The sequence below is a fragment of the Periplaneta americana genome, chromosome 2, assembly GCF_040183065.1.
Source record: "Periplaneta americana isolate PAMFEO1 chromosome 2, P.americana_PAMFEO1_priV1, whole genome shotgun sequence".
NCBI lineage: Eukaryota > Metazoa > Arthropoda > Insecta > Blattodea > Blattidae > Periplaneta > Periplaneta americana.
In genome coordinates this window covers 136969370-136996777 of record NC_091118.1, presented here as the reverse complement: position 1 = coordinate 136996777, position 27408 = coordinate 136969370, and the positions used below count along the sequence as shown (strand labels likewise).

The following is a 27408-nucleotide window of genomic DNA, read 5'->3' as shown; positions in this document are numbered from 1 at the left end:
TTTAACCTTCTACTTACATATGCATCGTGAGATAACTTACAATAATAATTAACTATAATGTAGTAGTGTTTAACTTTCTACTTACATATGTATCGTGAGATAATTTACGATAAGAATTAACTATAATATAGCAGTGTTTAACCTTCTACTTACATATGTATCGTGAGATAATTTACAATAAGAAATAATTATAATATAGCAGTGTTTAACCTTCTACTTACATATGCATCGTGAGACAATTTACAATAAGAAATTACTATAATAAAGCAGCGTTTAACCTTCTACTTACATATGTATCGTGAGATAATTTACAGTAAGAAATAACTATAATATAGCAGTGTTTAACCTTCTACTTACATATGTATCGTGAGATAATTTACAATAAGAAATAATTATAATATAGCAGTGTTTAACTTTCTACTTACATATGCATCGTGAGACAATTTACAATAAGAAATTACTATAATAAAGCAGCGTTTAACCTTCTACTTACATATGTATCGTGAGATAATTTACAGTAATAAATAACTATAATATAGCAGTGTTTAACCTTCTACTTACATATGTATCGTGAGATAATTTACAATAAGAAATAATTATAATATAGCAGTGTTTAACCTTCTACTTACATATGCATCGTGAGACAATTTACAATAAGAAATTACTATAATAAAGCAGCGTTTAACCTTCTACTTACATATGTATCGTGAGATAATTTACAGTAAGAAATAACTATAATATAGCAGTGTTTAACCTTCTACTTACATATGTATCGTGAGATAATTTACAATAAGAAATAATTATAATATAGCAGTGTTTAACCTTCTACTTACATATGCATCGTGAGACAATTTACAATAAGAAATTACTATAATAAAGCAGCGTTTAACCTTCTACTTACATATGTATCGTGAGATAATTTACAGTAAGAAATAACTATAATATAGCAGTGTTTAACCTTCTACTTACATATGTATCGTGAGATAATTTACAATAAGAAATAATTATAATATAGCAGTGTTTAACCTTCTACTTACATATGCATCGTGAGACAATTTACAATAAGAAATTACTATAATAAAGCAGCGTTTAACCTTCTACTTACATATGTATCGTGAGATAATTTACAGTAAGAAATAACTATAATATAGCAGCGTTTAACCTTCTACTTACATATGTATCGTGAGATAATTTACAGTAAGAAATAACTATAATATAGCAGTGTTTAACCTTCTACTTACATATGTATCGTGAGATAATTTACAATAAGAAATAACTGTAATATAGCAGTGTTTAACCTTCTACTTACACACACACACACACACACACACACACACACACACACATATATATATATATATATATATATATATATATATATATATATATATCGTGAGGTAATTTACAATAAGAATTAACTACAGGGACATCACTTTATTTTTACTTGCATTTTTATTGTACCTGCGTTTCTGAATGTACTCGACTCCAACCCCTTCCACTAATGTTCCTGCTCCCGTCAGCCACACAAACTTACGGCCTCTGTTACATTCGAAGTCTGCTAGCAGTGAAGTAAACAGTCCAGAGTATAGCGTGTTTCAGAAATATGGTTGCGTTTTCTTTAGAAGAAAGAGCCTATATCATTGAAGCTTATTTCCAGGAACAGGTATTTATGGAGATTAACTTTATCATTTGTGTTTTTTAATACTGGTGTCGGCGGAGATTGTTGGAGACTGATTTGTACTCTTGGCGGGTATTAATGGAAATTTTGAAAAATACAATTATTTTGAAATTGAAGTATTAACTCAGTATGAATATTACTTTATAAATAATTAATATCAAAGATTCGTTGGATTCTGGTAAAGGTGCGGTATGGCCAATAGACAATATTTGTTGGATTGAGACTGTATTTAACACACATGCATTAAACACGAAAAAAACTTGCAGCCCTCAAATTAACACTTTCAAATTATTAGCGAAATATTGAATTCTCCGTCTTTTTTGTTCACTAATGTAATCAGAACACCTGGAATACCATGAAATGTAGCCTACTTCGATATTATAACAAATTCTAAAGAAACAATAGTCCGAAAAAAGAACTCAGAATATGAAATTCGCTATAAAACGACACAATAATAATGCGCGAATGTGTTCATATTTCGCTATTAGAACTCTATTTTGCGATTTGTCGTGATTATTTTATCCGCATATTATTAATCAGAATCACTTAATTCGTAAAGATTAGTAAAAATATATTGTATATCTATTATGTCGTGATTTTCGCGATCTCCATAAATACCTGCCCTGCTTATTTCGCACAGGTACGGTGTGTAGCATGACTGAATAACTTTAGCCTATCTGTGTGGACTGAGCAGAACTGAAATTAGAGTTATCGAAAGTACGGTAATATGCTGAATAAAGTAGCCATTATATAATGAATATATAATGAATGAAGAGTTGAGTTCTTAAAAAAAACTGTTACTACTCTACTGTATTTTTATAAAATACCGTAAACAAACTGAAAATCGTAATATCGCATTTCCCTGTAACATAAGTGGATACACTACTTTACTCTCCTCCTATAGCTAGTAAAATGATTTGTTTACATATTGCACTAGTAACACCAAACTCCTGTAATGGAAGGGGGTAACAGTGTTTCCGAGTATAGCCAGGTTAATGTTAAAAATGTTGTTAAAAATAAAGTGATGTCCCTGTATAATGTAGCAGTGTTTAACCTTCTACTTACATATATATATATTGTGAGATAATTTACAATAAGAATTAACTATAATGTAGCAGTGTTTAACCTTCTACTTACATATATATATATATATATATATATATATATATATATATATATATATATATATATAAACTATAATGTAGCAGTTTTTAACCTTCTACTTACATATGCATCGTGAGATAATTTACAATAAGAAATAAATATAATGTAGCAGTGTTTAACTTTCTACTTACATATGCATCGTGAGATAATTTACAATAAGAAATAAATATAATGTAGCAGTGTTTAACTTTCTACTTACATATGCATCGTGAGATAATTTACAATAAGAAATAAATATAATGTAGCAGTGTTTAACTTTCTACTTACATATGCATCGTGAGATAATTTACAATAAGAAATAAATATAATGTAGCAGTGTTTAACTTTCTACTTACATATGCATCGTGAGATAATTTACAATAAGAAATAACTATAATGTAGCAGTGTTTAACTTTCTACTTACATATGCATCGTGAGATAATTTGCAATAAGAAATAAATATAATGTAGCAGTGTTTAACTTTCTACTTACATATGCATCGTGAGATAATTTACAATAAGAAATAACTATAATATAGCAGTGTTTAACCTTCTACTTACATATGCATCGTGAGATAATTTACAATAAGAAATAACTATAATGTAGTAGTTTTTAACCTTCTACTTACATATGTATCGTGAGATAATTTACAATAAGAAATAACTATAATGTAGTAGTGTTTAACCTTCTAGTTACATATGCATCGTGAGATAATTTACAATAAGAAATAACTATAATGTAGTAGTGTTTAACCTTCTACTCACATATGTATCGTGAGATAATTTACAATAAGAAATAACTATAATGTAGTAGTGTTTAATCTTCTACTTTGTATGTATCGTGAGATAATTTACAACAAGAAATAACTATAATGTTCGTGAGATAATTTACTACAAGAAATAACTATAATGTAGCAGTGTTTAACCTTTTACATATGTTTAACTCTGGATGTATGCAATTCATCATATAACTTAAAGCATGGAGAAAATGTACAGAAGATGGAAAGTATTTATCTCACATTTCTTAACTGTTTAGAGAGTAAGAAGGATAGAAAGACACTTCTTACAAACCCGAAACAACACTGTATTTTATAAATCTAATAGTTACTCAATTGCTTACGCTATTGGAATGTCCTCATGCAGATTAAAGAAATTATATGACTTTAGGAAACGAATCTTTATGTAATAAAATGAAAACATAACACTGAGTATGAATAAAAGTTAAACATAACACCGAGTTTTCGTGAGTGGATATAAAGTGGGGTTGGAATCGTTTTGATGCCTTGTTCTGAAATCACACAGAAAATAGCTAAGATAGAAAGACTGGAGAATTAATCTAGTAAAGCGCATTGTCTGTGTTTGAAAGTGTGTTTCAAGAGCTAGTACCGTCTATTGAAGCCACCCTCAAATGTACGTCAGGGGAAGGTCTGGCCAAAAGTATGGAATGGCGCGAACGTCGTCAAATAAACAGCAACACGAAGTTGCGTCATTCGCTACAATTGGCTAACGCTTTGAAACCAAGATTTTTGTTTTACACCAGAGCGGGGGTATTGCTTCCTCGTTTATAACTATAGATAGGAAGTTCGTACCAAAACATAAATTTCAGGTTATGTGCAGCCACAGATATAGATCATCTCACTTGTTGTCTGCTGTGTATACTGTACTCTGTTTACATAAACAGCTCACATTAATATTCGCAAATGTGGCTGGATGACTTTCGTAAATACAATATGCGAAGTTTTATTACGTGCTAACGTTTGCACTGGAGTTGTGCAGTTTAGTGAGCGGTTTTTGACATGACAGAATTATATCTTCCAGTCACACGAAGTTCAATGCAAAACTTCAAACTTTGCTGGTAATCATACAAGCCTATCAGCAAATAGAGATGCATATTACATGGAAATTAAGTAATGTGTATACATAATGTAAAGAAAGAATATTATTTCAGGGACGCTGTGCCACAAAATATTTATATGGAATACTTTTCTTTGTATGAGGATACAACAATCGAGAGAAACATTCTACTTCAAAATATGACTCAAAATAGACATAATTTTTTTTTTTTTTTTTTTTTTTTTGCTTTCTCGATCTATGTATGATGTTGGGATACTTCAATATCCCTTCAAACAATTATTACCCGCAGCAGTCACTCTGTGTGTATGAAAATCACTTCAGTGTGCATAGTTCTTTAATCAATAACAGTAAATCATTACTATCTACCAAAATCTGCATGCATAGCTAAAGGCTTCTCTGCACAAGCAAAGTAGCACACAAATAAAATTTCCGAATATTTATTTAAAACAAGATGTTATTCTCTTTCTATAGATTCTCTTTCCTGATCTCTTCCCTTTTTTCTCGGGTTTTCCCTTTTATCGGGCATTATGTGCCGGAGTGCTTCTTCAATTCGTCAGGCCATCATGATTTTTTTGTCTTCAAGCAATCTTATCGCTTATTCTCGTATCTCACTAATATTGCTTGTTGTTTAGTCAACTGTCCGAAGAGAGAATGAAACTCTTAAGTGATATAATTAAGACATAACTCATGAGGCAACTAAGTCAGGAGATTTTTATTTGGATATTTAACAACGCTGTATCAACTACGAGGTTATTTAGCGTCGATGGGATTGGTGATAGCGAGATGATATTTGGCGAGATGAGACCTAGGATTCGCCATATATTACCTGACATTTGCCTTATGGTTGGGGGAAAACCTCGAAAAAAACGCAACCAGCTAATCAGCCCAAGTGGGATTCGAACCCGCGCCCGAACGCAACTCGGGATCGGCTGGTAAGCGCCTTAGCCGACTGAGCTACGCCGGTGGCTAAGTCAGGAGATAATGGGGTAGGGCGGCTAGTTTCTTTCTCTCCCTCCATTGCATACATCGCTAATAAGTAACATGTTTCGTTAAGCAGACTTAAGATGTATATAAAGAATAAAATCGTTCTTCTTCTGACACTCACGTAGTATATGGTAAGAATAATATACATTACAATATAAAGATTTTTTTTCATTTGAATACAACAAAACATTGTTGAGACGATGGAGTTGTAATATCTAGTTGTCAGTATTCTGTGTTGTACGTGTTATTTATTTAACATTCTACTATACAACAAAAAACGAAACTTCCTTTTCCGTGTATCAGATTTATAAAACAAAGGTCTATACATCGCATGAAAAAAATATAAAGCATGGCTTGATATTTACAATTCACTTTCTGTAATTTCTGAACAAGCTATGAAGGTCGCTACATTACATTTTCCCTTTATAGTAGATTTGTCCACGTAAGAATATTATAGTGACAGACAAACTACTCTATAGGAAATTCGTTATGTATTTTAATAGGCCTATTTAAAATTCACAGAATATTTCGACCATGCATGTGTCCTTCAGTTTAACCGGCATTTTCACAACTTTCAATACTGTATTATCACATTAAGTGAAACATTAGGGTCAGAGACAATTGAAAAACTAAAAACAAGTGACAGATATAATAAATACCTACATACCCTGAGTGACAGTCAAGATATGGGCTATGGTTAAGCTGCATATTTAACGCTACATTAAGGCTATTATGACTAAAATCCTATCTATGGCAGGAATGTCCTTTTGTTATCAATGAGGTGTTATCAATAAGAAACGTGTCGTAGTCTAACCTCAATTTAAGAGACACTACTGTGTATAAAGTGAGAAGCGAGTAAATATGGATTAAAGTCAAGGTTCTTTAAGAGCTGATTAATACCGTGTCAAAGTAAGAGTTGTGTTTAAAGAATTATTAAAATTTTAATTACAGTTGTAATTGTAAAAATAGTAATATAAACAGTAGTAGTAATAAATTATAGTGTATTAGACTAACAGAGTTAATAGAAGTATTATAAATTTATTTAAGGTTTCTCAATCATGTGATTATTCATTTGTTGCAAATTAATATTTGCTAATTCATTTCACTGAAGAAAATATATGAACGTTTTCGCCTATACAGCATCATCAGATATTCAAATGTTATGATGATATCTAAAACGTAAGTCCAATATAGTTTACAGTGATAAACATAACAATAATTTAAAGAAATAAATCATGAGTTTAATATGTAATAAGAGTCTGACATAGTTGTGAGAAAAGTGTTTAATTTGACTGATTTGTATATAGTTTTGCCGAATTGCCGAAAATGTAATATGTAAAAATATATAATATAAATGTAAAACACATAGAACTCATGTTACATATTTTGTGTTTGTTGAATGGCACTATTATATATAAAAATTTGTTCAAAATTTATAAAAAAAAAAATGTAAAATATTTGTACTTACGTTAATGTGATACAGATTCGACTTGATATTATGCAAATATTACTGATGTTGTAATAATGTGTGTTTTATATGTAATAAAATTTGTTCTGTTGGAATCTTCTATATATTGTGATTGTTCATCAGTTGGTTCTTGACTTGTATTATGTACGTGTAGGATGAGTGCAGCATTCATTCATATTGATACATTTTAAGGTATACCAATTTTGATGTTGGTCGTTTTGGATTCGTAATCAGTGTGTACAACGAACCCGAGCCACTTGGTTTCGCGGCCAGAGCGCTAACCGTTACTCCACAGGTTTTGTATTTTCTATTCTGTTCTTTTGTTGCAAGTGTTGAATCATTAGCAAAGGTAACAACAGCACAAGAGAGAGTTCAGTGCGTGGTGTGGTACTCTGAAACGAAATCACCGATTACGGTCCAAAGAAATTTCAGATGAACGTACCCTGAACTGGAGCCACTAGATGTAAAGACAATTAAGGCGTAATTTGATAAGTTCCTAACCACGGGGAGTGTTAACCGACAGTCCAGCTGGGGCGAGAAATGCATGTCTGAGAAAACAAAGTCAATTTGTAGGCGCCTGAACGATTTCCACTTTATATGCATACAATCGAAGTCTTTCATCTCCCGAGTCCTGAGAATATAGTATACTATACAATACTTCATACAAGATTATGATATAAGATGTATGTGCGGAGACCCGAAGTATAGTATAACACAGGATTGTTTCCGATCTCTGATAACGGCTTTGAATGACGTCATGTGCGTCAGGAATCACACCGACAGCTGAATTGCGTCGAGAAGTGACAGACCAATAGTGAGTGATTTCATAATCAGGATGCACGGTGTATCACAGTAGCAATGTCCAAGAAAATCGAGCCTTTTTGGGAGGAGTACATAACAACCCTTTCTGATGCCAAGTACAGTTACCTGAAAATCATAGGAACCTGCAAAAAACTTGTTTTCGTTACTTTCAAGAAAGGCATCTTGTGTGTACCTAATAAGACTGGCAAAGCTCGGATGAGATTAATTCCAGAGTGGAAAAACAAGCAAATCCACCCCCCGTCACAAGTCGCCGCACCCCACGAGATGATACAAATTAATTTCATTTGGGGTTTACCAATCTTATTAAGTACACAGAAGATGCCTTTCGTGGAAACAACGAAACCTCGTTTATTGCAGGCTTCTTTTATTTTTACTTAACTGTACTTGGCACCGGAAAGGGTTCTTATGTACCCCTCCCAAAAAGGCTCGATTTTCTTGGAAATTTCTGCTGTGAGTCGCCGTGCACTCTGATTATGAGATCACTCACTACTGGTCTGTCACCTCAGTTCAACTGTCGTGTGAATCCTGACGCACATGATGTCATTCAAATTCGTTATCAGAGACCGGAAACAACCCTGTATACTTTCATTTGTGTCTTAACTGTAACCTGCAGAATTTTTTCAGTATTTTTCCTCATGTCAGTGACTTTTTTTTGAAGTGTAGAATTATATTAAATTTTAAAAATATAATAACAAATGTCTCAGAACTCACGAGGTTATGGACTGTTGAGCGTGGGATATTCAGCTCTAGTGACGCTCTACAAATTGACTTTGTCTGACTTCTAGCGAAGGCCTCCCTGATCTCGTACACCGTTTCCTCAGACGTGCGTTTCTTGCCAGAGTCGACTGTCGGTTAGCACTCCCCGTGGCTAGGAACTTATCAAACTACGCCTTAATTGTCTTTAAGTCTGGTGCCTCCCGTTCAGGGTATGTTAGTCTGACATTCCTTTGGACCGTAATCGGTGATTTCGTTTCACTGCGCACTGAGGTCTCTCTTGTGCTCTTGTTATCATTACTAATTATTCTACACCGGCAACAAAAGAATAGAATATAAAATATATAACTTGAGTTGCTTTACACGACACCGCAAACAGCAGATCTCGTTTCCTTAAAATTACAATTTGAAATCAGGGAGGTTTCATGTGAAAACTTTGTAGTACCTAATAATAAAAGAGTAATAAATTGGTTGTAACAAAAGTGATAATAGAAGTAAAATTTGCAGTACTATAGGAGTTGAAAAATAAGTATTAGTAGTACTAATATTAATAGTATTACTAGTAATATTAATGGCATATGTCAACAGTGAAATTAATAATAATAATTAATATATATCAGTACCTATAGATAATAGCATTGGTAGTACCTATATTGTTGGCGAAAATATTATTAACTTAATTGGTAACAGAAGTAGCATACATATATTGTAGAAGTGGTAATAGAAGTAAGAGTTATAATTATATTAGTTGTAGTAACATTTTTGTATTAGCATAGGAGTATTAGTGTAAGTAATTACAGGGTTGTTTCCGATCTCTGATAACGGATTTGAATGACATCATGTGCGTCAGGAGTCACACGACAGCTGAACTGTGGCGCGAGGTGACAGACCAGTAGTGAGTGATCTCATAGAGTACACGGCGACTCACAGCTCAAATTTCCAAGAAAATGGAGCCTTTTCTTTTTTGGAGGGGTACATAACAACCCTTTCCGGTGCCAAGTACAGTTAAGTGAAAATAAAAAAACCCTGCAATAAACGAGGTTTCGTTATTTCCAAGAAAGGCATCTTCTGTGTACTTAATAAGATTTGGTAAAGCTCGAATGGAATTAATTTGTATCATCTCGTGGGGTGCGGCGACTTGTGACGGGGGTGGATTTGCTTGTTTTCCCACTCTGGATTTGATCCCATCCGAGCTTTGCCAGTCTTATTAGGTACACACAAGATGCCTTTCTTGGAAATGACGAAACCACGTTTTTTGCAGGCTCCTATGATTTTCATGTGATTGTACTTGGCATCGGAAAGAGTTGTTATGTACCCCTCCCAAAAGGCTCGATTTTCTTGGGCATTGCTATTGTGATACACCGTGCACTACTGGTCTGTCACCTCTCGCCGCAATTCAGCTGTCGGTGTGATTCCTGACGCATATGACGTCATTCATATTCGTTATCAGAGATCGGAAACAACCCTGTATAATACAATGTTAGTATAACTGCCGCATATAGTGATATAAAGAAATTATGTCGTGAATTTGATTTTTCCTCACATTATACGTAGGTACTCACAATACCCTTCAGATTTCATTTGTTGTGTGACTTTAGAAGAAGACTGAGAACAGTTCATCCCATGTGCAAACCGTTGGATAGCGGAATCTGCCTCGAGATTGTTTCAAATGGCACGGCTTTTAATATTAATCAGTCTGCGGACTTGGTCAGGGTTTCAGCAGTCCTTGACTTTCTCACAGAAGTCACTCAAGTGGAATTGTATCATCTGTTAGCTGTGAAGTGCAGCTGTAGTTGCAAAACTTTCGGGACGCAGAATTGCTTTTAGTGTAATAGCACTCACAACCACTGGCACCAATATCCATGTGCAATTCTTTATCATGTTCCAGTAACTACTATATTGAATCAAATTCCACAGTACTCCTTATAAGATGAAGTTTTTTTATATAAAACAATGAGATAGGTACCCCAGTTTCACTTTTATTCCAAAGTAAATTTTGTGTCACCCATAAGTTCTTGGGAGGGTTTTAATATGCTAACTTCGAGTCCAGTGATATCTTTTATAAGATGTAAATACAGTACATTGGTTTTATAAATTCTGAAGTGATGTAGGAGAGACGAAAACATATATATTTTCAACATCTACAATCGTCGTCGTCTTCACCATCATCATATCAGCAGCGATAAGCAGATCAAATCAAAAGCTTAGGAATCTTAAGGATGCACAATACAAATAGTTGACAGTATACTTCAATAAGATTCTGTTGAATTATGGATCTAAATATAATAGTACATTATGCAACGAGCCTATAATAGTAGTAATTAAGACGCGAGTAAGTTTATGAAACAAGCGCAAGCGAGTTTCATAATTTTCATACGAGTGTCTTAATTACCAATATAGGCAAGTTTCATACTACTTTTTATGGTCGACCATATTTCTAACTTGAAATCATTCATAAGTATTCATATTATTCTTATCTGATTGGGGAGCGGAAGTGACCTTGTGCAATCTCGTAAATTGTGAGATGTGCGCAGACGCGAAAGTATTGATTTTTTCCGAGGAACAAATGCCATTGACCTTGATATAATCTAGAGAGTAAAATGAACATTAACCTTGATATAACATGGAAATTGATTTAGATATTGAAAAACGACATGAGAAATTGAATTTATTTGAATATTATTTACAATTAACGCTAATTTTATAGTAACAGAACATAACCTTCTGCGACAGTATTGGATTTCCAGCCTCCGTGACGTTTCGCTAGTTGTCTTTCGATTGCATATCCGAGAATAATGGATACTTGCGCTTTCATATTGCTACAATGGTGCTTTCTGATTGGTGGAAAACCTGAACTTTAATGAATAGATGTATTTTAATGAGGTCCATTAAAGGGCTACTACCAGATGTATAATTACTATATTTCGGCATGGTCGAGCATAAAATTTTTTACAGTATAATTAAGAATAATTTTGAAAAATAGAATATAAATTGTAATAAAACCTAGTATGCAAAAATAAGATAGGTCTTTCTTTCTTTATCTTAGTTTAACCTCTCCCTTTTAGATTCACTTATACGACCCACGCCACACGGGCCTTACAGGCCCGCAACCTGTCGACAGAGGAATTAATCTATTGGATCACATACATACTTTTTTGACTACACAAGGACATGGAGAGCCTTCCCGGATGAGGGATCAGCTCAATGCCAGGGCCACCTCCGATACAACACGAACATTTAAGACATCACACAGCATTCACTCACACATATGAAAGGATTAAGGGAAGGATCGCTGTCCATGGCTGGACTTTCAAGAGGTACAATCCCGGTATTTGCTGGAAATAACTGAGGACACCATGAAAAATCTCAGTTAGGATTGCCGACCCCTGGGATTGAACCCCGGACCACTCGAATGCAACGCCAGCCCTCTACCACGCCGCTAGCCCGCTCGGTAGATAAGTCTAAGCCTATATTAAAGAATAATATTTCGAAAGATGATTTTGATATAAAAATCTACTAGTGTTAGGAAGCGTATTTGGCAATTTACATGAATAATAATCGAGCTTCCGAGAAAAGAACCAACAATTTTCCAATATATAAAGCACGGTTTTGACTTAAAATAAAATACATTTCATTACAAAACCAAACAATACGAAATTTGTTAGATAAATGAGAGTACAATTCTAGAGAAACAAAAGTCGTTAAAAATTAAATCAAACAAAAACATTAACTATAGACGTCATTCTCCTCTCTAAAACTGTGTGAGAAGATCTCTACTCTAAATCTACAAATTCAGCATTGGGTTTGGTAACTTCCACGAAAATTTCATATTGTATTTTTAGTGCTGGCAAAAACTTTAGGTGAAAAATTAAGTATAATATAGCATAATTTTCTTAAATGAAACATAAATGCAAAGCAAAACTTTGGTTAATAAAGTTGTTAGTATCATTTCTTGTAAGGTCGGCTGGGTAGCATAGTTGGTAAAACGCTGGCCTTCTGTGCTCGAGGTTGCGGGTTCGATCCCGGTCCGGGTCGATAGTATATAAATGTGCTTAAGTGCGACAGGCTCATGTCAGTAGATTTACTGGCATGTGAAGAAACTCCTGAGGGACAAAATTCCGGCACACCGGCGACGCTGATATAACCACGGCAGTTGCGAGCGTCGTTAAATAAACAATAATTTAAATTTCTCTTTTTGGGAGATAATATATCTGAAAAATTTGAAAATAATTCTGGATACCGGCACTGTGGATTCATCCCCCCCATTATGAAAATATTTTGCTCACCAGTGATTAACTATGAAGTAAGTTTAACGCATTACACTGCTCTATACAAAGCATAACAAGGAATGAAACTAAATTGAAATTAACCAACCACACTAAGTAGGCTATAGCAATGAATCGGTGAGATGTAAAACGAAGTTTTTGGCAGATATTACACCTTAGTAATAGAAACCATTGACAAAAAAACTTCACATGTTCTGTATCACATCTAAAATTAGATAAGTACAATAATGAAGAATCAATGAGATGTAATACGAAGTTTTAGCATTTATTGCTTCTCAGCGATAAAAAAAAATGCATACGTCCAATATACAATAAAAATTTTTTCACTTCCAAAGTTTCTCTCACTTCCACGATTACAGATTTCAGTCATGAACAGTAAAGCAAGCATAGTAATATTTTTAAGACACTTCAGAGGAAAAAGTAACATTTCTGCAGTAAGTTACGCCAGTGGTTCGCAACTTTTTTGACTGACGACACACTTTACTGAACGCCCACGACATCGCGACACATTTATTTGTTTTTATTAAAACCAGTGCTTTTCTTCTGGAGAAAAAGGTGGTGGAACTCTGTGTAGAATATTTTATAGCGGACGGGGAGATGATTACTGTTCACTGCACTGGAATTTTGTCGTTTTTAACCTCCTTTTCGTCCAACTGAGACTTTCGAGGTCTAAGCGGAATTCAAAGAAAAATAATCGTCCTATTAAAACATAGTTATTCACACATAGGGTAAATTAGGGTCTGTTGGATAGTCGGACGTGTTGGACACTTTATACTTAAACGTGTTACCTCGTCATTTGTGGGCACCACATTCTGCTAGAAGTCAATGACAGAAGTAGCCCCACACGTGGCTACTTCCGTCATGGACTTCTAGCAGAATGTGGTGCCCACAAGTGGCGAGGTAACACGTTAAAGTATAAATTGTCTAACATACCCGACTGTCCAACAGACCCCAATTTACCCTATTTAGATTCCATGATGAAAAATGTAACAAAAAGGTCCCGGAATGCCGTTCCAGAGCGTTCTGTCAGAAAAAAGCACTAATACCAATTTCTATGTATTGTCGGACATCCAGTGTTGTAAATAGGTCGATGTTAACACGCAATCTAAAAAAACAGCAACTTGAGTGACATTAGAAAAAACAAAGGTATGTGTCAAAAATCTCAACCTGTCTATTCTGAATGTCCGATAAAATATTTTATTATCGTTTCTGGAAACTCATCTATTTAAATTAATATGAAGTTTGCGCTTGCTGGGTTGCATAAAGTTTCTCTATACGTATCTTATTATTGACAAGCTAACACATAAATCGTCTTCAAGATGCAGCAGTCTGTTACTTTATTTAGAATTCTCCACTTTCATTATAGGTAATGCTGATTCACATAAGTATGACGTTGAAAACGGCAGTTCTAAATGTTTTTTTTTTAGTTTTCTCGACACCATCGACTGATTTGACAAAACATTTCCACATATAAAACACTCGGATTTTGTTTATATTCTTCTCCACGCCACGTAAAACCATATTGCAAGTATTCATCACTATAATATTTATGGAACGTAGTAAGTTTTTGCGAACCCTGAAGGGAACTGTCGCTCACATTATTTGAATCTAACCCAGAACTTAATTCAGATTAGCTTTTTTTAATTAAAAATTTGTCCATGATAAAATCTAATAAAGCAGTTTTGATAAAATAGTCGCACTATCAACCGCTTACACGTATATTCTGAAACTGACCAATATGTCCTGACGATTCTAAACTCTGTTATTACTAAGTGGGAATAGTAAACGAATTATAATCGCCGCGGCCTCATACTTAACATTCGGGCATCATAACGTGCGGTGTGCTTTTAAAACATAATTTTGCCGACCGATTGTTGTTCTGTAGGTTTCACTCTAAGCGTCACGTTGTCACGTCTATTTCCTCGATAAGAATGAGCACTAGTTTGTTATGTTGTTAAATGGCTATTATTATTATTATTATTATTATTATTATTATTATTATTATTATTATTATTATTATTATTTGTAAAGCTCATAACAAAATTATTTCAGACAATAATAATGAAGGGTAATATTATCGTTAAAAACTAAATTATTTCCTTAATCGTGAGATATTAAGTAGGTTATCTGCTGGAAATCATCTTTAATTTGCTCACTGATACAACATGGTTAATGTTTTATGAATACTATCCAATAAAATTTGAGAATTTACTTTTATTTCATGGTAGAATTTAGAAACATTTTTCATTCAAGCAGACTATAACGTGACAGATGTTGGGCCCCACAAATGCATTGTAGCGGCGTTGCCACAATCAGTGCGGTGACCTTTCATCGAGTAGGCCGTGCTTAACTCTTAAGCCCAGTTCGGACGGTGCGTGTTTCTGTGATGGATTCCAAGGTGGCTGCGCTGATGGCTAGCCTGCGTGCTCACTTGCTGGAAGTAATGCGCTCTGGTGGCTGCTTTGATGGCTAGCCTGCTGGATTTCGAGGATAGATTCCTTATTATTTTTCGTGATGGTTTACAGGCTGGAACCAAAGATGATGATACAGTATCACTACTGAAACCATGTCGCCATGTTCGTTGTTTTCCAACTAAACTTATTTTTCCTGTGTTCTGTAGTTTCTAAGAAATAGCAATTAAATATCGGACTTTGGCTGTTTTTCACTTATGGCTTAATTACCTTATTACGACATTTACTATTGTTAATGTAGGACTTTAGTTGTTTTCCACACACGTTTAGTTTCTTTTTGACTATGAGTGTTGGCAACAGATGAAACAGCAGATTATTTTCCAATTCGAACTGTGAAAAGATAACAACAACCATCACCGTACCCAACACGGAAGCCAGCATCGTATCCACCACGGCACCCACCTTGCTAGCCAGCAAGGAAACACGCAAGAAAACAAACACCGTCTGAATCGGGCTTTAATAATATATCTTTCATAATAATTTTAATCACATACCTTAATGTTCGTCCTCACCAAAAGACATTGCAACCTCGGTTTTAGTCCACGTGGATCAGACAAGTAGGTCTCATTTTATAATGGAAGCAGCTTATTGGTTGCATTATTGAAATTGAGGCGAGTGATTGGAGCGGCGACACAAGAAATTGAAAACAATACTACAATGTAACAAACCTCCTACATCTATATTAAGTATTAATTACATCATTCTGATTGTTGTTTTATACAGTGTAAATGTTCGATTATTAAGGAGTCCTCTGAAGTTAAGTATTTAGGCATAATGTTCGATAATCATTTAAAATGGAACCAACACATTAATAACTTTTGTAACAAATTACGTAAAATAATGTATTATTTTGTTTTATTGAGGAATTACTTGTCAATAAGTTTATTACGCACAATATATTTAACCTTATTTCAATCGGTAATTATGTATGGAATTATAGCATGGGGTAGCTCATTTAAATCCAATTTTATCCACTTTATTTATTACAGAAGAAAATAATTAAAATATGTCTTCATAAACCTATTGATTTTCCTTCTCAAACATTGTTTTTAGACTTTAATGTACGTACTTAACATAAGACAAATTTATTATATTGTATTAATAAAATTCATACATAAAAATCGAAATAATTTTGAATTGTATTCTCATAGTTATGAAACAAAAGGTATGAATTCTTTAAGATTGTTTGAACCAAAATTCAACACTGTTACAGTATTTAATCATAGTAGTCATTTAGGCCCAAGAATATGTAACAATTTTATATTTAAATATCCTAATCTTGTCAATTCTAATAGTTCTAGTATTAAATTTAAAAAGTTATGTATGGATTTTATAAAAATTGAAAAATTGTAAATTCAAATTTATATATTCTAATTGCATAGTAGACATAAGACAAATTGTATTGCATACTTATTAATTTCAATTCAGGAATCCGCCCCTGAGCACGAGTTCTACTCTTTCAGGGGCGAGCTAAAGTTTTTCTGTATATATTATATTTTATGTTACAATTATTAGTAAAATAAATAAATAAATAAAAATTAAATTTCAAAGACCTGCCGAATGTTACGCACGATGCCGCTCAAAGACCTGCCGAATGTTAAGCATGAGACCGCGGCGAATTATCGCCAGGCAGAAAAATTAAATTGAACATTGTTGCACGTGCTCATGTTTCATTGGTAAAGTCTGTCTCAAAATAAAATGTACCGTATCAAAGACTTCGTTGTAAATAAAAAATGCGTTGTAAAGAGACTTCCTGGATGGAATAGAATTTATTTTTCATTTCCAAAATTTCGCGACACAGTCCATAAGGCTGCACGACACACCGGTTGGGAACCACTGCGTTACGCTACATCCAGTTTCTTGTGGCCACCAGTATACCTCAGGTGGTATCGCGTTTTTCTACTGATCCGGTGCTGTTCTTGGGGGTGGGTTTGATTACTGTTTGAACAGATTAGCTGGTTCGGTTATTTCGAGGTTTTCCCCAACTATAAGACGAATGTCAGGTAATAATATGGCGAATCCTCGGCCTCTTCTCTTCAAATACCATCTCGCTATCACAAAATCCATCGAAACTAAATATCCCAGTACATGAAACAGCGTCGTTAAAGAATGAATAGCCTAACATATCATACGGACAACGGTCTATTTCAGTAGTATGGAGTGACCTAGAAAGCCTACTTCACTTTGAGAGCTAGTCCAAGACAGCTTAATAATTATACTATACACTTGCAAACTACACTGTATCCTTTTAGGTCATACACTGTACACAATGGTACACACTTTACGTAGTGTTAAATATCGACTAAAGTTTAAAAAAAAAAAAAAAAAAAATCTCGTGTCCTACGAGACTGTATGAGCTATTCCATCTCAAATCGACCGAAATATAGAGAAAATTGACCTTACAATTTCTAAATACAATGAAACTTTTTTTTTTACGTAGAGAACTGCGATACAATGCTGTGTGCAAAGTTTGAGGCATCAGAACTTCATAGTGTTTAAATTAAAAATATTTAAATTTATCGTATTTTCATAAAATTTGCAAATTTAAACTGTTGTAGCTCCGAAACCCTTTCACCCAATGATCAAAATCATGGTTTATTTTGATGCTGAGAAATTAAAGATTATATTGACATATAAACAGATTCACTTACTTTTTATGGAAATGGAGAAATTTAGATTTTTCCTCATTAAGACGCCTTTGCCAAGGAAAAAATATTTTAAAAATATATAGTTAGATTCCGCATTGAAAGTACAAATAAACACATATTTTTTACTGATGGTATGTTGATAAGAAAGTATTGAAAATATCAAATAAAGAAAATAAATAGTACGCGCCTGAATTAACCAGCTGACTGTGAGACGGGAGCTTAGCCGAGACAAGCAAGGCCAGGAGACAAACACGTGATGTTTCGTCTAGTAGCGCATAGCTGGGCGCATGGTAGTTAAGGGAAAAGAAGCACTCGCGAATCAAGTTTCCTCTTAGGAATTTGCATATGTTCATTAGTGGCATTTAAATTTTCGGTTATTTTATACAATATTTGAAGGGGTCAGAAGCAAAGTAATACAAGTGACATTTCTAAGAACAAGAGTTAAGTGCATCTAAGAAAAGCTAAAACGTTTACAATTTTAGTGGCAAAGGGTACATCTTTTAACCACATCACACACTAAAATTAAAATAAAAAAATTCACGGAATTTACGAAATCTTAAGTACTTTCAACCACATTTTCTCACAAATAACTTAAGTGCACTTATATCCCTTTGCTTCTGACCCCCTCATTTATGTCTTCTCTGGACATTTTCTTAATGAGGAGAAATATAGGCCTATAGCTTGCAAAGAAATTCTACTTCTGTCTCTAATTTAATTATTTAACATTTATTTATCCGATTATTAATATATAAATATGTGCGTATCTGTGTGTGAAATGAGAATTTTTATTCTAACATCATTGTCCGTAACTTGAATATAAGATAATGGAATTTTTTTAATTCTTTCATCCTAAATAGCTCTGTGGTTTAAAAGATATGTTAAGGTAAGTACTATCTACTATCACAATAACTTACGCTTCTTGCAGTTGGCGTTTGCGGGCCAGTCACAGACGTTCGACACTGGATTAAAGTGAAGTCCTGGGGGACAATACATTAGAATAGCAGCACCATTGCTGCACATGTAGTACAAGGTGCAGTCAGACGAGTCTGGCAACAAAATACTTCTGTTGATAGGATCTACAGCCGGACAGGTTCCTACGGGCGCACCAGCTACTTGAACCATTGTAGCGACACATGCCGCTAGAGCCACATATATCCAGCCACGTGACGAAGCTGAAAATAAAATTGGTGTGTGATTTATGCATATTTTCTCGTTATCAGTACAAATTATATAATTTCATATAGTGGTAATCAAATAACAAATTCAATGTTTATTTAAAAGAGTAATTTAATTGACAGTGTTAGACTCTACAATTCTTGTGGAAAATACATTGTAAATATAAACTTGAAATTGAAGCTTCCTAGTGAAAGAGATAGGCTCAGTTTTACATAAGTTACCCTCTGTGAAAAATAAAATTTCAACTTTATATCAAGAACCTAAGGTTTAAAATTATCGAAATTTCAAAATATAGTCAAATAAAAAAAGTTACGTTGTTAAAATTGTGCTTATTTGCATTAAATTTATGCAAATTTATAAAAATGTGTTTTATAAATATCGCAAAATATTTTCGAATTAATGAGTGCATATTAAAATATTCCTTATAATATTACTCAGAAAAGAGTTAGTTTCGAAAATATTGACCTTAGTTTAACTTGTGGTGAAATCTATGTAAATTTGTGGAAATATACTTTCTAATTATCACAAATCTCTATAAATCTGTTTACGGGATATTTTAGAATTATTTAATACATTAAAATATTCCCTGTAATATTACTCAGAAAAGAATCAGCTTTGAAGCTACTGATATTACTTTAACTTGTGGTAAAGCTAAGTACATTTGTGGAAATATTTTTTGCAAATATTCACAGATCTCTATAATTTGTTTACGAAATATTTTCGAATTAATGAGTGTACTCGTATATTAAAATGACCATGTTAAGACAGAGAGAAGTGTAGGATTTGAAATTCCTGACCTAACTTTAACTAGCTTCAAAATTTATGTTAATTTTTTAAAATATATTTTATAGATATCTTCTCAATATTAATATCACATTAATATTATGTAATAACGACATGTTTAAACAGCTAAACTGACCTTAATTTATACGGGAAATGTTGTATATTATTTTAATAATTTCAGATTATGTTTACGTATGTTTCTCATTTCAGGTTCAGCAAAACCAATATACTGCTATATTTAAATAGCTTTCCAGTTTTACAGCTATTACAATATTATTAAAACTTTTCTTTACACAAAAATATCGTTAGAATTGATTTAAAAAATAACAGTAATTTTCTATTATTATTTCTTAATGCCTCAAGATAGTTTCAATTAATGTTCGATTGAAAATTCCTACATTAAGCCCTCCTACTAGGTTACATTAACTGAGAAAGTTTAATATAAATAAATTGTCTAACAGTTTTCAAGAACGTATTAATTTATTTGTAGAGAAATATAAAGAATCGTGTTGAAACACCCCCGCTAGATACGAACAACGATCGAGAAAGCGAAACTAACAGCCCGCAAAGCCGAAAACCCGCACGACAATGTTGTATTACTTCGCGTCCTTGACGTAAAGACTGGTTGTGAATGTTCCGAGACTCGAGTTTGATCACTCCCGAAATCTCGAAGTCAAGCAGCCTTGAATCCCCACAGTTGTTTATACCTGGCTGAATTTGTATCTACTTTCGCAACTGTTATAGCCTATATGTATAAACCATCAAGTAGCTTATTTGAAACAACATCTCTACCTTCCAGTGTATAATAATCCGTTCCACAGTCTTTATTTAATTACTAGGCCCTTATTAAAAGTCTAGGAATTTTCTTTTCATATGTTTAAGATCAAGTGTGCAATCTCAAGTAAAAAGATATTAACGTTATATTTTATGTTTCTTAAAAATGCAAATTTGCTTGAGAATTGTTTTTTTTTATGTAACCATAGGTAATATATAACAGAAGTAGAATATTTTGATAACTAAGATACTGTTCTGTTTTGTCTTTTTGCCTCAAATAAACATTTGTAACGTTATTTATTTCAATGATGTATGTTATTCAAAGTTACGAAATCTTTCCACGCCGGCCAAATCCTATTTCGAGAATGATGAGCGAGACTCGAAGCGCACGAGAATGACGAGACGAGACTCGAAAGACAAATGCAACGAACACAGCGAGCGAGAGCGGCAGTTAGTTTTGCATCTCTAACCCCCAGAATAAGAGTATGTGGTACATTGTTTTCCTATGTACTTAGACCCTTATTCCGGGGGGAGGGGTATTCAGTTATTTTCTATACTGGCATCTTCGTTAAATTCTCCCTTTGAAACACTATTTCCAGCCCAAGTACAAAGCATGAAGACCATAGAGAAAATACACACAATATTGACTGGCAAAGACAGTCTGTTCATTGTGGAACGCTGAGGTAATACTATTGTGTAGCTGGGAAATTCTGTAATAAGAGAAAACCGACTGACTAGCTTTAGATTAACGATGAATGTTTATCACATATTCGAAATGTATTTCCACATAATCAAAATACTTGAAAATAAGTATGTGAAAGATATTAAGAGTGTTGGATGTAGTGGAAACTTAAAATTTAAATAATGGCCAACACTAAACATTTCATGCAAAAAAATCTAAAAAAAAAAATGAAAATTAATAATGGAACTTACCCATCTTCCCAACTTTAGCTTGTATACAAGGTTGAGATCAGACGTTAACTGAGCAGGATACTTCAATTCTTGTTTTTATAGTGTTTTCTTCTACTTATCAGAGTTGTGTGATTTTGTAATTTCCTCGAATCACGCATAACTTCAAGTACACAGTACATTTTTATTATTTTTATCTTGTCACAACCTAATCTCAGTTGCATCATATTTTCTATGGCGGAGCGGTTATCTTTACTTGCAATTATTAACAAGGTCGTTGAAACGTACAATGTGAAAATCCATTGATTAAAGTTCTCGTTAACACTTTGTTAAAAACATAACATTTACTCTGTCACACGTTAAAAGTGTTAAAATTGTTAAAAAGGTATTTACCTTCGACAGACGGCCCGTTTCGACGCTATTTGTCGTCGTCTTCAGTGTCTCTTGAACCTCCATGGTGGTTCAAGAGACACTGAAGACGACGACAAATAGCGTCGAAACGGGCCGTCTGTCGAAGGTAAATACCTTTTTAACAATTTTATCACTTTTAACGTGTGACAGAGTAAATTTAATGTGAAAATATGTAATAATATGCACAAACGTGTAAGTTTCTGTTCAACACCACTAATTTACAATTCCGACGACTGTTTGGACTAGATTACACAGTTAAGTCACTTTTTATCCACTTGTTTAGTACTATTATTCTATAACCACAGTATTCTCGGAATTAAAGAGTACGTGAAACAAAAGAAAAGGAAAAAATGTCACTTTACTCATATTTTCCTCAAAACATATTTTTCGTTCCATTACTCAGAAAACCTAATATTCGGAACTTAAGCAGTTTCTACGTGAAAGGAACATAGTTATTAAACCTTAAATTTAATTAAATTCTTATCTCTAGTGTTTATTCAGCAATAGTAAGAGAGGACAGTTACAGTTTACCGAGTACGAAATCAGCTGAAAGGAAGCGTTAAAATTAGACTGCGGACTTTTTAGACTTAGACACTAACTCCTGAATCAAGCTCACTCAAGGTCACGTAACGCTTAAGTTCCAGCAGCAATGTAGTTGTCAAGGGGGAGGAGAATACGTATAGTACACTCGTTAACTGTATGTTTCAAATGTGGCGTGGTGATTGGACGGTAGAATCACAGTCTAGCATATACATTCACGAAGTTTGAGTTGTGAGGCTGCTAGGAACACTAGACTGTGCCGATACTATTTCGCATTGTCTGTAATGAGGCGATATTAGCGATCCTAGTGGTTAGCAACTATCTATGGATGCATATTTACTACGTATTGAGCTTCGTGACTGTATATACTAGATTGTGGTAGAATATTGGTGGTAAAAATTAATAGATATGCTGAAAAATGAAGAAGAGTCTAAATTATAAATTACAATTATTTCTACAGCAATGTGGTAAACAGTATTTTTTTTAGTGAATGGAAAATAATTTAATGCAATTGATGTACTGGTATTTTATAAATTATTGGTGTTCAGACCCTATTTATACAACAGCATTACAGCTCTAAAGGACGCAACAACCAGCTTAAAAGTTTACAAATGAACGACGAGGAAGGAACATCTCCAACTTCATAATTTCTAAGTAATCGAACTGAATTCGTTTAAAGATTTATGTCATGCGTTTCTTAGTGCTGATATCCTATTTCGTAAACTTAGAAATTATTGCGAAAAGAATTCCCATAAAAATACACAAACAGGAAATTATCAAGTGATTCAATGTTATTCGATGTATTTTCGAAGTTTGCTATAAAAATTGATAGAATACATAAGGGAAATATTAAAAGTTAAAAAAACATTCGTCTCAATAAGATGAAACCAAAGATTCTGCAAAAAGATCAATAGCAAACTGCATTGAGTTCATTATGAACATTTCACTGTTGACGTTATTGTAGAATTTTCTCACAATCTGAGAAAAAATAATTATGATTCTGCATATAATTTATGTTACATTTTAAAATAAGTCAGTGTAATGAATGATTAGGTATATTAATAATCTTATTTTCGTTTACGATTTACAATGTATGCCTTCTATTTTTCACTTACTTTAATTCAAAATTACAGTAAAATAACGAACTTATTGTGAGTGTATTGTGTGTATGAGTGTACGCGTTAAACTCTAAGTATGACAATAAGGATTCCTTAAATATAAATTTCGCATGTACGTAAATTGATTCTAAATTTGAATTAAGTACTATCACAGTCTAGTATATACAGTCACGAAGCTCAATACGTAGTAAATATGCATCCATAAATAGTTGCTAACCATTAGGATCGCTACTAACTCCTCATCACAGACAATACGAAATAGTACCTGCACAGTCTATTGTTCCTAGTACCCTCACAACTCAAGCTTAGTGACTATATATACAGGGACATCATTTTATTTTTACTAACATTTTTAATATTAACCTGTCTATACCTTTAGAGAACCGGAAACACCGCTTGCTCCCCCCCTCCAAGACTGAAGTTCGATGATACTGGCGTAAAACACAAATCACTCTACTAGGTATAGGAAGAAAGAAAAGTAGTTCATCCATTTACGTAAACTAGGAAATATCGCGATTTTGAGTTTGATAATTTTCATTAGGTTTTTCTTTAATCAAAGTACAGTACTGTATTAAGAATAAGTGTTTTTACTCACGAAGTGAGTTATCCATGCGAACGTATTCATTATGCAGTGTATATTATACTGTCTACAGCACATTAGCGTACAATATAGAGAAAGAAGTTAAATTGAAAAATAATCATAATATGAATATTTAAACACAATTTTGAAAATGGTGGCCGTTCATTTCGATACAGGCTTCAGTTCTTTTGTGCATATTATCGCACTATAGACTATTGCATCTAATTCCAATTGCCAGTTTCGTCCTTCGTACTTGTAACTCATGTTGAAATAATTCTGTACCTACTCTACGTACTGTAAATTCAATCTTCACTTCTGCCCGACCGGAAAATATAAAATTACTCAGACATGCTATCTACTGTCCGTCCAAGTGGTTATGCCGCAGGATTGTAGAAAGGGAGGAAATCACGTGACAGTTAATTACTTAACGAGGCCCTTTTATTTAAGTTAAATTAAACAGCTGTATAATATTACGTAAACTTCCAATTCCTAAGAGAAATTAATGTTTTCAGAAAAGAGCTAAGACAGCCCAGCTATTACAGAGGGGCGAGCAGAAGCAGGTGGGGGAAATCGGGATGCGACGTAGGCAAACGGACAGTACCTGTGCGAAAATATGATTCAATATTGAAAGCTCTTTCGTCACTGGAAAACGCGAACATATTTCTGGAACGTACTATACTCAGTAACTCAGTACTGCTTACTATCTGCGGTCTTGGTTCTGTGTGGAGTTGGAACTTCCTTAGTAGAAGGGGTGGGAGTGAAGTACATTCAAAAACTCAGGTACAATAAAAATTGAAGTAAAAATAAAATTATGCCCCTGTATTATACTATGCTGTCTTTTACCCGACTACCCATTCTGTTCACCATGACCATGACGTATTTGTAAACATCGCTTCGGTCGGGTTCGAACACGATCTGCTGCTGACCTGTATTTAGAAGACACTTCATGTCCAGTTTCAGTTAACTTGCGGTAAGTGTCTAAAAGGTCCGCAGTCTACGTTAAAATAATGAAAAAATAAATTGCTCACTAGTACAAAAATGAGTAATAATATCGTCGAACTGTAATTTCATTCATATACAGAAAACAGAAAACAAACTCATGGCAGTAAGATACAAGATCTTGATTTAAAAATTTAAATACAAACACAATATAATTATTAGAGTATTAAAACACACATTTAAAATCACGTTTGAACCATACATGTTTCAGGACGTGCGTCCTATCTTCAGTGATCATCCGTAAGGAGAATAATCTCTTGAAATAATGTTACTCAAAAATTACAATGTTTAAATTGAAGTTTAATAATGTGTTTAAAATTTAAAACGGTCATAGTACAGAATGAACACTTACGACTAATCAGCTGGTGTTCGCTGAGATGCGACGCCGATGTGGGTAGGTAACTGAATGCGGCGTGTGTTATGACTACGCTGGTCAAATTCAAAAGCAATACACAGATCAATGAGAATGTTATTGTCAATTGGAGCTTTATCATTTAAATTATTTTATTTGTAATTTTGTCTTTATAAATCTCTATGGATTCTAGAATGTTTAGTTAACTCAACGAGTAACCCCTTGAAATTAAAGGCATTACTTACGGTTCACCCTTTATATATAAATATTAAAATTACAGATATAATTAAAGTAATTCAACCGTTTAAAACACACATTCCAAAAACATAAATATGTAACACTTCTGAAATATTGGAATTTATGGGTGTGAAATGTGCATAGTAAACGGCTCAAGAATTGCAGCAATAAAAAGCATTCATGCAGAATAGCCAACATACAGACATGAGACGGAATAATAACGAAATGCAGACATACATTGAGAAGTATGTAGTACACTGTGCCGTACGTATTTGTGTCCTGAGCCCCGACAGGTGTTATCGTCCTGACAGTCGTAAAAGCAGAAAAATCCGAGAATCAAATCGAGCGGAGTATCCACGTCCCACGTATCCTGCTCGCGGGTTGCCCAGCAACCACACTGCTCCACTGTCGCCTCGTAACCCTTTGTGATGTGTGCTCCTCGGAGGCTACGGCCTAACCGGCATTTAGGGAATATTCCACTGCTCGTCGGTGCCCTTGATGTACGATGGTGCTTCAAAATGTAAGGTAACAAAAGCTCTTATGGACAAACTTTGTTTCACAGGCAGATATACTGATACGCAGTAGTAGGGCATTGGTATGAATTACTTTTCAACATAGTCACCATGCTTGTCCAAACACTTGTTTCAACGGTAGGTTAAGGCATCGATGCCGGCACAGAAGAAATTTGCGTTAAGTGCCTGAAGCCACATCACGACGGCTTGCTGAGCAGCTGTATCGGTATTGAATCGCTCACTGCCCGCGTATTTCTTCAACGGTCCGAAAAGTTGGAAACCCCTGGGTGCCAGGTTGGGGCTGTAGGGAGGATGGTCCAGTTCCTCCCACCGGAAATGCCGCTTCCGTGACATGAAATTAGCACCGTACACCTCAATTTCTGCTGGTAAAATGCCCTTCAGACGAAAAAACTGGGTCACACTACAACTTCCACGTTTGACCATATTTTCATGCCCTCAGCCATTTTACAATTAATATTGCGATGGTCTGACTCAACATATGCTCATCTAATAGTTGCGTGATAAAGCTGAGGTCTGTTGCTGCGGTCCTAGTGGAAATTTCGAACAAGAGAGGGAAAATGTCACCCGTGAGAGCTCTTGCTGCCTTACTTCTTGAATCACCCTCATAGCAGTGGCATTTATATCATATTCAAACAGGCTATACCTGAATCAGATTCAGGTTCTGTCTTTTCCCCTAGAGTTGGCAATCGACAGCACAAATACTTCTCAGCAGACTTGCCAGCGAATAGGGATTGCTGTTCCACCGTTCGCGGGTCTTCAATTATACTGACCTCTAGTGTTTCAAAGTGGAATCAAACGCTAATCTATCGCATGCGCACAATAAAATAGAACCGGGAATTTCGCTCAGTGTCTATTCTTATTAATCCCTATTCGCTAGCCTAATCCTCCATTAGTGCACTCGGCGAAGGCTTCCTAATGAATTCCTGTCT

General features: G+C 34.2%; 1 protein-coding gene across 1 annotated transcript in view; it reads right to left on the bottom strand.

Annotated features, from left to right (window-relative positions):
- LOC138694613 (cochlin-like) overlaps positions 1 to 21937 on the bottom strand; it is a 40132-nt gene extending 18195 nt beyond the window's left edge. Inside the window, exons 1-2 of the mRNA XM_069818530.1 lie at positions 21734 to 21937; positions 18982 to 19239 (exon numbers count right to left, since the gene is read on the bottom strand). Coding sequence (XP_069674631.1) covers positions 18982 to 19239; positions 21734 to 21737 — 262 coding nt within the window. The 5' untranslated portion in view covers positions 21738 to 21937. The remainder of the gene's footprint in view (positions 1 to 18981; positions 19240 to 21733) is intronic.
- Positions 21938 to 27408: the final 5471 nt, after the last annotated feature.